At 45.2% G+C, this 14,618-nt stretch overlaps 1 protein-coding gene across 2 annotated transcripts in view; it reads right to left on the reverse strand.

Annotated features, from left to right (window-relative positions):
• The window catches only part of Pfkp (phosphofructokinase, platelet), a 67,105-nt gene that overhangs the window by 35,808 nt on the left and 16,679 nt on the right, over positions 1 to 14,618 (reverse strand). For both annotated transcript variants that reach the window (XM_021216127.2, XM_021216126.2), the window contains exons 3-4: positions 4,303 to 4,380; positions 1,111 to 1,300 (exon numbers count right to left, since the gene is read on the reverse strand). In XM_021216127.2, the coding sequence (XP_021071786.1) occupies positions 1,111 to 1,300; positions 4,303 to 4,380 (268 nt within the window). The remainder of the gene's footprint in view (positions 1 to 1,110; positions 1,301 to 4,302; positions 4,381 to 14,618) is intronic.

Consider the following 14,618-nt stretch of genomic DNA (forward strand, 5'->3'; position numbering starts at 1 on the left):
CTTCAGACACTCCAGAAGAGGGTGTCAGATCTTGTTACGGATGGTTATGAGCCACCATGTGGTTGCTGGGATTTGAACTCCGGACCTTCGGAAGAGTAGTCGGGTGCTCTTACCCACTGAGCCATCTCACCAGCCCGGGGGCAGGTTTTTAAGTCTTTACTCATGGTCACCAACGGGCTGGGGTTAGATCAGGTACGAGAATAAAAAGATGGAGTGAGGCCTCTCAGCTCCGCTTCCTGAGTAGACTTTTGAAGTTTTCTTAAAATGAAATTTGAGGACATACACTTAATCTCGTTTCCAGTTTTCATGAAGTTGCTGTTTGAGCAACACCCTCTGGCTGATGACACTTGATACAGAATTGGAATTATAATAAAAAGAACTTAAAAGAGACAGGGCTGAGAGTTCATACAGAGTCCTCAGACATCTTAAATAATACCCAAAGAAATTTAAAATTAAGAGAGAAAGCAGACCGGCAACTTTTAATTAAACTCTTATATAGATTTAGAGGCATCCCAGCTTATCAGTAGAAATATAACATGATGGCTAGGTATAACAAGGGCGGGTATGCACAAAGACCACGGTTACAGCAGCCTGGCTTCCCCTACTCCTCTCTTAGATGGGGGTGTACATGGTTACTGTCATGAGGATTTTACAGGCCTCCCTAGGAAAAGGGATATGGCCTAGCACACAGTAGGGCTTACTGTCATTACTATTCTTATCTGGGATACAGATTTAAACTGTGTGGTGCCAGATGATGGGAGGCAGAACAACAGCCACAACTTGGCTATGACTAAAAATGAAGCTGGAACTGGTGATACACACTTTGAAGGCCAAACTGGCAGGAGGCAGGTGCAGGTAGATCTATGAGTTCAAATGCCAGTCTGGTCAATATAGTGAGACCACATCTCAGAAACTAAAAGGAAATAAAAACAAAAAACAAAATGGCTCAAAAGTATGTATGTCCGTGTCAGTTACAAATAAAATAACTGTTTCCGCCTCTTCCCCTTAAAGAAGGCACAGTGTATTACTTCCCAAGCTCTTAAAAAGCACCAACAGGGAAACCTGAGGCAGGCTACTCAGAGAAAAGCACGAACAGGGGTGGAAACATACCATTCTGAGCCAGCTCTTCCAGAAGTCCGTTCCACTCCTTCCGGAAGAGGTTGGCTCCTGTGAGACTTCCGTCCCCGCCGATCACGCACAGATTGGTTATGCCCAAGCGCGCCAAGTTACAGGCAGCTTTCAGGCGCCCTTCACGGCTGCGAAAGGCTTGGCAACGCGCACTACCGATGATGGTCCCACCCTGGAAAGGACATAAATCACGCTCACTGACAGTAAGTCGGATGGATCGGCACAGGCAGTGAACCATGATACCTGTAGAACTCTCCGCGGGGTTTCCTCGTTTTTCCTCTCAGTTTCCTACCCTTAGTGGAAGTGTCTAAAGGAACACACTAGCCCGATGCCTGTGAAAGATGGATGTTAGCATCCACTGAATGGAAAGAACAAGTGTGTATAGGGTCACTGCAGCCTCCCAGCTTCTTGGGGTCAAACTTATCCTGACAAGGGATGAACTGGCACTCCACGGGGCATCAGCCATGACCTGCAGCACGAACTTGTCCTGCCTCCTGATGATGACCTGGCTCTCCTATGAGTCAGATCATTGAACCATCTGAAAGGTGTGTAGTTTTGGTGACCTCACTTAAAAGTATAGTCCCAATGTGGTTGTCCCCGTGAAGGGTCCAGACTATATCAAAGAGTGAGAGTTCACCTGTGCCTCTTGGTAAACCTGCCGTTTCTGTTGTGCCACACAAGGGACGACATCAGCTCCAAGTCACCACTAGTCATCTTAAGAAAGCTTAAGTTCCATACCCAAGCTTCCAGGAGAAAGAAGTGATCTTCTATACAGCTTTTCAAAAAGTTAAGATCTTAGCCCAGTGCCAGTGGCGCACGCCTTTAATTCCAGTGCTTGGGAGGCAGAGGCAGGAGGATTTCTGAATTAAAGGCCAGCCTGGTCTACAGAGTGAGTTCCAGGACAGCCAGGGTCACACAGAGGAAACCCTGTCTAGAAGCTTCCCACCCCTTCCCCAAAAGTTAAGATTTTAGAACAACGAGGTTCCTTTAAACAAACAATTTAGAAAAGTTGAGTCCATTCCCGAGACAACTGCTTCTGGTTAGTGGGGATTCCAGCCTGAACCATGCTACAGGCAGAGTCTCAGTGCAGATGGCTCACTAAAAACCCATTCTTCTTGCATGCTAGAATTCATATGTCTAAAGCTCATTTATAAAGCTATAGAAATTTATAATTTTACATGAAAATTACCACCATGTTATTGAGTGAAACCTTAATTAGAAATTACTAATACAGCTGAAGTCAACTCACCACCTATACTGATGTTGGGTTAACAGTGCCATTGCTAAGTGTGATAGGCCTCGTGCAACTGGACATGACAGAGGCGGGCCAGGGGTGGCAAGTGCTAAGTCCAGAGCAGAGCTGAGCCTGTCCTCCATCTGATAAAGACCAGTCAGAAGAACATGTTACTGTTACAATTGGAAGTGGAAGGGAAACCCAGGGACTCCAGCGATGAACAGATATGGTGGGCAAAGCCTTAGGATGAAAACTATGAGCAACCAACTTACAGATGCCATTCACAGATTTACACACACACACACACACACACACACACACCCTTTCAACCACAACAGTGTTTCCTATTTTCCTATCTCAGTCACAACAGCAGGATGAGGATGTTCTGTGTTGCCAGTGTGCTTGTCTTGAAAGCATGACTCTGCCTAACTTTGAACTTGCCCAAACATCCTTCACTCTCTAGGTACGCAGCAAAGCTAAGACATTCCCAGGTGCAGTCTCTGAGTCTTCGACATTTGTTAAAGTGCATATGCCCTTAGCACCTTCAGAATGAATTTGCTAATTTTACTTATATTAAAAAGTACTCAAGATGCGTCAAAGATTAATGCTTAGGTTTTAAAGCCTCAAGCAACAAATAAAGAGCTTTGTATGAAGTCTTTCCTTCCTATGTGTTCTCTTTACTTCTCAATTAACTTGAACCCTCATTAAGCCAAAAGGTTTCCGGGATGTAAATGGCATAAGTTCCCTGGACAGATTTCTTTTAAATTCAAAACAATCAACTGTTTACAATTACCTCTTCCTTGTGCACAGCACAGAAATTAGCTGTTTCTGCTTTGAGCTAGAACAGGGATGAAGTGCCCCAGTTAAATCCACAGCCCTAGGGGCTGCCAGTCAGAATCTTTCCCAGGCTTTGTTTTACTCTGTGCCAAGGGATATGTAAAAACCCAGCGGGCACAGAGATTTGCCGATGAGCACACAGTACCAGCAAACCAAGTTAACCTCTACTACACTCATCTGCTCTGAAAAAATAAAAAAAAAAAAAAACTTCCAGAAATACCACAATGAACAACAGTAGCTGAGGCCGAGACACCCAAGTTTGTATTGCAAAGACGCTTCCTGAGTTAAGGTCATGTTGATATTTTTAAGACGTAATAAAAGGGCCCAAAAGATGACTCAGTGGTTAAGACTGATTGCTATATAATCATGGGGATCAGATCCTCAGATTCTAGGTACCATATATCAGGCTAGGTACTCCACAAACAGTTGTAAATTGCAGCTCCAAGAGACCCAACATCATCTTCTGGCCTTTCTGTGCACAAGCACACACTTATGCCCATATACTCACATAGGCATGCGTGTGCATACCTAAAGTAAAAATTAATTAAATGACACATATTGTAGATTGAATGTGAACTCTTGGTCCTCACGTAGGGATGCTACGTAGGAAGATTGTAGCTGCTTTGAGACGAGGTGAATTCCACCTGGGTTACTGGGGGAGATCCTTGAAGGGGACAAGCATCCCAGCTTTTGGCCCCAGCCCTCTGCTTCTGATCTGCCAAGGCATGGAGAAATCACTTGACAGTCTCCCTTGGCCACAAGCTTGGCCACAAGCCACCGTCCACCATGGCCTGAACTGCTCAGCCTCGCAACCCACCCTGCTCTCCTGACTTGAAGGAATATACCTACTGAACCAAGAGCCAAGGAAATCCTCCCTTGGATCCCTTCAGTCACATATTTGTCCCAGAGAAAAGGAAAATATGGAGCATGGTAAGAAATGAGTGCTCTCTGGCCTTATAACTAGTTTAAAACAGTAAAGTAGTTATAGTTTATTATTAGCTAGCAGGGATGGGAAGATGTGTTAGAGCTGACTCAAGCATCCAGTGTTTTAAATGAAAACAGAGACCTTAATATAGAGAAACAGAGAGCAGCATGGCACCTACCACTTGCAGGATGCTGGAGACACAGTCCCATTTGGCTTCCACGATATTGGAGCCTCCGTCCACCAAGCCTTGGTAACCCTGGATGAGGAAGAAAATAAACATCTATTTAAAGAGAGGCTGGGCTTTACTGTGCATTAATAAGTCCACAAATTATAAAACAGAAACACAATGACAACGAACCTAGGTTTTAAACTGTTTGAAGACAATGAAAAGCAAGTGCTAGATAAAAGTATTTAGCCATAGTAATCAATCAACCAATTAATCAATCAAAACCAAAAGCCAAACATTTCTACAATGAGCTTAGGAAGGGAAGGGAAGGAACAGGTAGAACAGAAGCCTCCGTGCACCCTGGGTCCATGTGTCAGGTCCTACTCCCCACTGTGATGAAACAGATCCTAACTAGGGTGCAGCGTCTTCATCCAATTCACAAGCTGCTGAGCCAGAGAGAACATAGTGAAGGACGCAGTGGCTCTGCAAAGAGCAGGACAAAGAGTTGCACTCACTGAAGGGCTTTGGCACAACATAACATGACGACCTGAGAACCAAAGGCCCATCAAGCTCTCTCCCAAAGGCCCATTTCGATAAGGTCTGCATTCAGTGGTAGGGCAACTAAAAGGTCCAAAGTGAGAACATAGTCCCAACGCTGGAGAAGAGGACCAGCCCGAGGTCCACAAGCATCCCACGATTGTCTCAGGGCTGGAACAGGCATACCTTTCCTGGCATCAATGTCCGGCAGCATCCACACTCATAGAACTGTTCCCCATGAAGCCACCACAGGCCGCTTGACTACTTAACTATGCCACACAGTGAACAGAAATGGTCCCTTTCCTCTTATTCTTTTAACTTAAATGATGGGTTCTGTTTGTTTGTTGAGTCAAGATCTTACATACCCCAGACTGGCCCTGAAATTACTGTGCAGCTGAAGGTGACCTTAAACTTCTGCTTCCCCTACCTCCTGCGAGCCAGAGTTACAGGTGTGCACTGCACTGGCACACCCAGTTTTATTTGGTGGTAGGCTTTAAAGTCAGGACTTCCTGTGTGTCAGGCAAGCATTCTACCAACTATCCTACATACACAGCCAGCCTCAAATACTGATTTGATACTCTAAAAATGGTTTGTTTGTTTGTTTACAAAGAGTTGTGCTACTTAGAAAACAAGGAAAACCCGTTCTGCAAGCTTTAGCACATTCTAAAGATGCTTAGCAACAATAATCTTAATTATTTAAAGACATAAGAAAAGAATGACTGGATTACTATTGCATTTATTCCACCCCACTGCACCCATGGGAGCTTGCTAGGAAATGACTTGGTCTGTACCTCGAAGTCTTTGTGTTCACAGCACTTCAGAAAGGTACCTGCCACCCACAGCTTTAAGCCACCTTTGACTGAAAGGAAGAAATTACCAAATTAGGAGAACTAATTTTGCCCTACCTCATTATCATGCAGAAAGTGAGATCAGTTTTTTCACTGTTGAAGCAGAAGGCTAAACACTTAATGTAGCCAAAACATTTTTCTAAAATTCCATTTTATACTCTTGCCTTCAAAGCCAGTTGGATGACTCACCTAAGAAAAACAAACCGCTGAGCCTTTGAAAAGCACACTTGGGTTTTTTTTTAACCGAAGAAAGATTACTACAGGTTTTGTTTACAGCACTTCAGAGGTTATGGGGCCCTGCGTTGCCCTATCACACCCAACTTCCACTAAAAGTTCTCCTGTCAGACCTTTCACTCTCATGAAAACGTGGGCCACAGGCTCTGGAGTATACTGAGCAGGGCCAGGTTGGGCAGTGGCTCCCAACTGACACTGCTAGAGCTGTATTTAAAGGTCCTAGTGGCTACTATGCTTAGTCATGTGTTGACTCCACTATAAACAAAGTAAGACCCAGCCCACTCAAAGGGAGTTTTCAAAATGATCTCCTCCCCACCCCAAGTTAAAGGAGCATGTGGAGGATTACCATCTCATGTTAAATCAGGCCTTTTCCTTCTTATGTTTTGTTGCATAGATCTATGGCCGGTGTTTACTCTCATCTTTGGGATGCTGTCTCAGTGAAAATTCCTGATTATTTTTGTGCTAGAGAAAACACTTGAGGGCAGGCATGAGAGGTTCTGAATGGGTTATCTAGTTTTATAGTCATGTATTATACTAACGAAAAAACATTGTTCAAAACTAGCTGCTCACAAAGAAAAATAAAGACAAAACAGCATAAGTTCTCTATGTCGGTGGTTTTGGTTTTGGTTTTACTTTAAAGATTGTGTTTTTATTTTCATTTGTGTGGGTATAGGTGCCCTTAGAAGCCAGAAGAGGGCATCACGTGCCCAGCAGTAGGAAGTTATAAGCAGTTGTGAACCTACTGAATTAGTACTAGAAACTGAACTACAGACCTCTCTAAAAGCTGCAAGCATTTTTTTTTTTTACTCTAAACATATATTAAATTATCATCTCAAGCCAGGTGTGGTGGCACATGTCTTTAGTCCCAGCACTTGGGAGGCATAGATGGAGGGTCTCCATGAGTTTGGGGCAAGCTGGTCTACAAAGCAAGTTCAAGGATAGCCAGGGCTGTTATATAGAGAAATCCTGTCTACTACCAAAAATAAATTCATCATTTTCCTCCTTCCTGACTTCTCTACCACCCTTCTTTCCTATTGCTCTCTCTCTCAAATTCATAGCCTCTACATGTGTGTGTGTGTGTGTGTGTGTGTGTGTGAATACACGCTCCTAAATATATAAATATATCCTACTCAACTCATGTGTATGTGATTTCAATGGACATGCTAACATAAAGAGAGAAACCAATAGGACCTCAACCCTATACACAGAACTATAAGCTACTAAGAAATTCTGAGATTAGAAGACATAGTCTTCCACAAATCGGTTATCCAAAACCATGTGATCAGCCCAGCAGTAGGCACGTGATGTACATACAAGCAAACACTGGTCCATCTCTCCAGCCTCATCCCCTTTTATTCCCAAGACAAAAATCTCACTCTACATCCCAGACTTGTCTCGAGGCCAGGTTAGCCTTGGATTCATTGGAATCCTCCTGCTTCAGCTTCCTGACTGATGGAATTGCATGCATGAATCACCACACGGGTTACCAGTGAGTTTTCAAATTCAGGATCTTGGCTTGATTTTACCCACAGGAAAGGTTCATGCAGAACCTGAGTGTACAGTGTTTCCTTCTCAACCTGGAGGGCTCTGATCACCTCTCCCCCAAGGGCTCTGAACTAAGGTACAAAATGTCACAGCCACCCGTAAAAAAATGTACTCAGTGGATTCAATTACTTAATGGAAAATTCCTATAAAGAAGCCATAGAATTTGTCTTTGGTGAAGCTGGGACAGATCTAAAATATACTAGACCATAGCAAGGTCCTGTACTTGGAGCTTGAGCAAACCACCAACACACTAACTTCATTTATTTAGTCCTTTGGCATTATTAGATTTCCTTAAGTCAAAGCTAACTGCACAATTTCAGGAAAGCTATAAACCTAACAGCCACAGCAGGAAGAGGGCGGGTCAGCCTTCTACCATGATAACAATCAAATCTACAGCCAATGGCTGATTGTGACACCAACATCCTCAATGGGAACTCACTCAACCTCACTGGGAGTGACAATGGAGATGGACAAATCAGGGAGAGAACCCATCCTCTTTTGCAATTTGACAATGTTAAGTGTGTCTAGACAGTCTGAAACCCAAGCCAGCCTTGATGGCTGTAGGGTCATCAGTTAGATCAGAAATGGCACATGGCATGAGTTTAGTATGTAGGAGCTAGCATACTTTAAGCACACAAAACAAAACAAAACAAAACAACCCAGCACTCACCCCTGTGGTTAATTATCATTACTCCAGACACATCCTAGCCAGTGTTCCAGTAGAAAGGGCAGGGATGAATTATATGAATTGGCCTTTTGTAAATCAGTGAAAGTTAACCGGGTAGCTAAGAGTCACGCATGCCAGTACAAGGGCTGGACCTGACAGGGTGTGTGCAGGTGAACAGCCCCTGGGGAGAAAACATGTGGTGATGTATGTAATACAGCTCTACGACACCACTGCTATTAGTTTTAGGTAGATGTAGAGGTTAGGTAGTTTAGGTATTAAGGAAGTTACAAATGTACAAACAGTTAAGTTAAAACTCCCAGAGGTCAGCCTGAATGAGTTGTAGGGTAACACTGCTTCAATGTTGAAGCACTGGCAGGGGCAGTGGAAGCCAGCACAAGGATAGGAGTGGCATTTGATGACAAAGATGAACCAAGAGATGTGTTCAAAAGTCAGCCCTGACACGGTGACTTGTTTTCAATTCAAGGAATCCTACCCACTGGCTTTGTCTGTGCATGTCAAGAGCATGAGAATTACTCACATTGCAGCACAAAAGCACCTCTGTGCTCATTTCTCCAGGTGTGGGTCAACCATCGAGAACCCCGGCTAGCGAGACAAGGACACTTTGGAATAAAAAGCCGAGGCTAGAAAAGGGTTTGTGGATTTTTCTGTCACAAGCTTAGCATTGCTCACTTGAAATGGCAGGAGTTGTAAGTTCATTCTACAGGAGGATAAGAATTCCAGCAAAGTGAGGGGTGGGGAGGAATCTCCATTAGAAGGGGGGGAAATGGTGCCAATACATTAGCATAAAACCTTCTTTCATTTCATTTCTTTGACATTGGTCTTTCTATTTTATTTATCCAACTGGCGACCTTCTCATGCAGCCTGGAATAGCCTCAAACTTAGAAGATGCCCTTGAAACTCCTGTTCTCCCTGCCTGCACACCACCAGAGTGCTGGGATCACAGGGGCACTTCCAAGTTTTCACCACTGTGCTGGGATCAAAGACAAAGCAGCAAGCACGCTAAGTGAGCACTCTCCCACCTGTGCCACATTCCCCAGCCGTCATCATCAGGATATTAACTCAGGCAGGCTATGGTGCTCAGAGCCTGAAACAAGAGACACTAAAGTGACAGGCTAATCATTTCAAGATGAGAAACCAGGCTGGTAGAAACCAGAAATAGACGTGTCACCTGGAGGACACAAGGGCGGCAGAGACCCTCAGGGCTCTGGAGCCACAGGGGAGATGATGTAGGCTCCATTTTGTGAGGTCATGTCAGTATCAGAATTTGGGATTAAAATTTAGGATTGTAATAAGATTAAATTTTGTTCACAAAATTTAACTGTATATGGCTGCCAATATACAATATCAAACTGCCAAATCTTTCATTTAAAGAACTTAACTAAACTTAGGTTACCCTTTCTGTAATGTCTCTAAGAATCGTTCTTTTAAAATCTGCAGAGAACCTTCAACCATAGGACATCAAACCCACACAATAAACTAAAGGCAGTGAGGATCTCGCCTTCTCCAGCCAGGTTAGGTTCACTCTTTCCTATCCTGGGTTGGACCCGCCTTATTGGTTTTGTCTTAACACTACTACGGAGCTACGGCTTTCTGTGGGCTGTTAAGGCAAAAATCAAAAACAAAACAAAACGAAAAAATTTAAGAGCAGTTAAAACAAACGGGGAGGGGGAGAAAGTAATGAACAATCAGCTCACTACATAAGAAAAACTGGGTTAACCCACCAACCATCCCATCTCTCCGGGAATGGAGCCCAAGGGTTCCACACGCACCACACGTACGCCTGACCCAGTTCCACGGGCCTGCAAAACAGCTGCCAGTCGGAACAGCTCAGCCCGAGCAGGTGCCAGGCTTTTGTCAGAAATACCAGACTTTTCAGGTTCATGCATTTTTCCACGCACTTTCAGAAGAGAAGAAAGGGGAAAGGGGGAAGCAAGAGGATAAGCATGAAGAGAGAGGAACAGGAGGAGGAAGAAAAGCAATAGGGAAAGAGGGCATGAAGGAACAGGGAGAAGAACCCATGATTTAACCAATACTAATCTGTGTAACCGTTCCAATCATCGGTAACTCGAAAGTTCTGGGCAAACTGAGAAACTGGAGCATACATTGTTGTTGTGTTTTATAAAAAAAAAAAAAAAAAGGAAGGCCAGTGATATGTTTGGTAGGGTGAGGTACGGTGCGGTGGAAGGGGGTGCCTCTGCTGGCCCATGCTGAGACATCCCTTCCCCCTGAGGTACCAGCCACATGAAGGGTATAGTATAGATAGTATAGAATAGAGTTTACTTAGGGCATGGGGAGGGGAGTTGAGCAGAGTAGGAGGGAGAGGGAGAGGGAGAGAGAGAGAGAGAGAGAGAGAGAGAGAGAGAGAGAGAGAGAGAGAGAGAGAGAGAGAGAGAGAGAGAGAGAGAGAAGAGAGAGAGAGAAAAGGCTGGCAATGAACAGAGCGGGGAGGGGGAATAGGGAGAAAGGAGACAGAGGGGAAAGAGGGGAAGAGAGCAAGATGGTGAAGAGGGGGAAAGCAGCCCCTTTTAGAGTGAGTCAGGCATATCTGGCTATTGTCAGGTAACTGTGGAGCAGAGCCTAGAAGAAATGCTAACATACATGAAACAACACATTGCTATGAATCACTAAATGATGCTTAAAAACATAATCCTGGGCACCTACTGCATTCAAATCAAATAGATTGAGACTAGCAGTCCCCAAGGAGAGGGACGGTACTTCCAGGGAACAGGGCCATCTCAGACCGATCTTGACTGTTATAACTATTGGGAAGAGGTGCCTCTGGCAGCCACAAGGTGGAGGCAGGATGCTCCCTAACACCCTGCAGTGCACAGTACTTCCATTGCCCACCCTGAACAATCTATCCCCTGGCGGCTGCCACAGGGTGCTGACTGCGGTGAAGAAAGACGCCTCGGTGCTGGTTCAGCTCATGATTCCCAGAAGGTCAGGCAGTACATTGGTTCAGTCACATGCCTCCGTTCCGTGCCTGGCCGCAGACCAATGGAGTCAAAGGCAAGCAAGCCTTCTAGCCCTGCAACCAGCCAGAAGCCAGCCCCTTTGGAGCTAGTGCTCAAGACCATTCCGCATGTGTCTACCAGTGAGTGGGAGAGACACAAGATCTTTGTTTTCTTCCTGCCCTTTCTTCTCTTTTTTACCCTTCACCTCCCCACCACCCCATTCTTTTCCTGAGGTTTGGAGGCAAGGTCTTATCTGCGACTGGCCTGGGAATCACTAGGTAACCAAGGATGACTTTGAACTCCTGAAACTTTCCTGCCTTCAGCATATCCAGCACTGCTATTGCTCCCAAGGGTCAAATGAGGACGTAGGATCAAAGGGCTAATGCGTTCCTTCTCAGGCCCTGACCCAGCTGCTTGCTGTGGGTGCCCAGGCTCCTACTTTATCCTTGGAAGAGGTGTGCTAGGATTCTAAAGCTTGGGATTGTCAAAGGCAGCATGGCTGCGACTGCATGTGTGACTCAGGGGGACCAGGAGCTCAGTGGAGGCCATCCCTGGAGGTGTCAGGTTCTGTAAAGAAAGGTACAGCCCCTCACACCAGGTAAACTGAGCCGGGATAATTTTCAGCCTTATTCCAGGTCACCAGGGCTTTGCTGTCAAGCATGTGGGAGGCATGTGACTAACAGATCTGGGGGGAGGGGGGCTCTTTTTGTGTTTTAAAATTACAGAAGTGCAAGTTTTACATCTACAGTGGATGATGACGCTCCACATTCATTCAACTCAGCCACTGCTTAATTGCTACTGAAGGAAAGAACCTCATACATGTGCCGAGTCCTCCGGCATCGCCTCCCTCTCACAACGAGGCTTCCAGAGTCTCAGGCTGAACATTTTTACTCATTTCCCCCAGCTCACCAGCAGGCGGGTCCAAAGAGTGCGTAAGCCAATCTAATAAACCCTGCCTGACAGTCATATATCTCGTTGGTTCTGTTTCTCTAAAGGGCTCAGAAAACAATACTGGAGAGGATAAATCCGGTTAGCCTCGAAAGAAAGATTGAATGTCTTCTGTTGTAGGCTGACAAGAGGTTCTCCCTCTCAGTTCTTTAATCTGTGAAGTCTGCAGAGTCTGGCCGACACAGGTCTGGAGTTATGTAAATGTCACCAGAACTCAGACAGATAAGACAGGATGCCAGAGAGTGAAATCCAGACACACAAGATGCAAGAACTACAGATGCAGAGGGCATCTGAGGAACTGAGGGCTTACCAGGTAGCAAAGTTGGACCCTCACACAGACATCAACTTGTAGTCTCTTCCCCAACTAACACTCAAAGCAGAGTTGACTCTTTATGGAACAGTGGGCTTCTCAACATTATTAGAATGGGGCCAACCATTCTTCAAGGTTGAGGGTTAGCGTGTCCATTTTAAAATGTGTTAGGCGGAGGTTCTGCTGTTACCACCAGAATGCCAGGTAAAATAATCTCTCTATCAATGAGATTATCAAAACTGTCTTCAAGCAATGGCAAATGTACTTCTGTATTAGTCAGCTCTAAGGTAAGCTTGGGGGGGAGGGCGGTCACAAGACTGAGCTCCTTCTGTCCCTGCAAAGGACTGAACGGTAACTTGGGTAGTGACAACTGTTTGGGGAGCATTCGGTTTGACTATGAAATAACAGAACTAACTTCCTTCCTTCCCTCATACGCCCTACTGAGCCCCCAGCAAGATCAAAGCAGTAACTCACGTGGGACTCTCTACTTTCCACTAGGTGCTCGGCTGCATGGAGCAAGAGCTGACAGGGGACACCAGGGCTGTGGCCTGGGTAAAAATCACATGGGCCCCTGGGAGAACTTTCTGTAGACTCTAAGTCGCTAGTGAATTTGAAAGTGCTGCTAATTTTAACAGGAAACCTCATCTGGCGCTGCTCCAACCCCAAAGAGCTCCTGAAAGCCACAGTTACTTATTAAGAACTTCTCTGCTCTCGGGCCAGACTGCAGTTTTATCACAAGACTCAAGGCAGGAGAGAAAGGCAGAGAGAGAGAGGAAGGGGGGGGGCTGGGGGAGGTGAGAGAAGCTACCCCTATGTTCACAAGCAAGCTCTGAAACAGAAGTAGAAGGAACAATGTAGAGATCCAACTGAAACATGGGGCTGACACTTGAAGCCCACTGACCCTAAGGGATAAGTCCATCGTCTCCCCGATAGACCCTGACACACAAATGCAAACTCTCAGGGAAGGCAGCAGATGAGGAAGAGGGCTTATGCTCTGTGTAGCTTGGACCCTAATCTCTGATTACACCTCCCGGAGCAGAGCAAGGGGTGGCAGCAGTCAGGATCAGAGCCCAGGAATGGAAATTCACAAGGCAAATTTGTTTGTTTGTTTGTTTTTGGTTTTTCAAGACAGGGTTTCTCTGTGTAGCCCTGGCTGTCCTGGAACTCACTCTGTAGACCAGGCTGACCTTGAACTCAGAAATCCGCCTGCCTCTGCCTCCCAGTAGCATCCTGAGTGCTGGGATTAAAGGCATGTGCCACCACCCAGTGGCAAATTTGACCTTCACATAACGGTAAACACCAATGCAGTCCGAATGGACTAGGGGTTAGAACCACCACAAACTGCCCAAATGTAAGAAACAAATATCACACAGCTACAGAGTTTGAAAAGCAAATTAAAACACAAGGGTCGAGGAAACCTTTCCCAAGCAAACGATAAATACACGGTACAGTCATTTTGCCAAAGAGAAGATGCATGAGTATACCAGCAAAGAGACACCTCCCTGCACGAATCTGATGTCATCACTCGAGAGCCCTGGGGTTCAGAGTTAGGGTTGGAAGGTCTTTCAAAAAATTGCTACTGCAGCTAGAGATATCTATCACAATGCTCATGGCTTTTGGCCGATTGATGCCATCATCTACGGACCAAGGCAAAGATCTAAAACACAGAATTTTAAATAGTAACGTACACCTGAAAGTGTTTAGACAATTTTTAAGTAGTGAGGAATAACCTAAATGGATCAGTGACATAGGAATCTTACACATCAATTTGATGGGGCATTACCCCTCGTGCTTCTAGGACAATTCCCCTGTCCCTCTACCCTCCTACCTTGTCACAGTACTAAAGGGATTATAGATGGGTGTGACCACAGTGGCTTCTACAAGACTTCTGTGGAATTCACACTTGGGTCCTGTTACTTGTGTGGCAAGCTCTTACCCTACCAAGCCATCTCTCCTCAGCCTTGAACTGGTCATTAAAAAACAAAACAAAACAAAACAGTTCTTTTCCTTTCTGAGCTCCAGTTTACAGATATAAAAGTAAACTCTTGCTCCTCGTAGTTCTGGAGATAGAGTGACTCGGTACAGGTTGGTTCCTTCCTCGCCTGCTACCTATTTCTTAAGAGGCCAGGACTATAAGCACAGGAGACAAAGAGCAGCCCCAGTGTGCTGAGTTACTGTTACTTAGTGTCAGTCTGGGTTAGTCTTAGTTACTGTTACTTAGTGTCAGTCTGGGTTAGTCTTAGTTACTGTTACTTAGTGTCAGT

This window comes from Mus pahari, chromosome 16, assembly GCF_900095145.1.
Source record: "Mus pahari chromosome 16, PAHARI_EIJ_v1.1, whole genome shotgun sequence".
In the NCBI taxonomy this organism is placed as follows: Eukaryota; Metazoa; Chordata; class Mammalia; order Rodentia; family Muridae; genus Mus; species Mus pahari.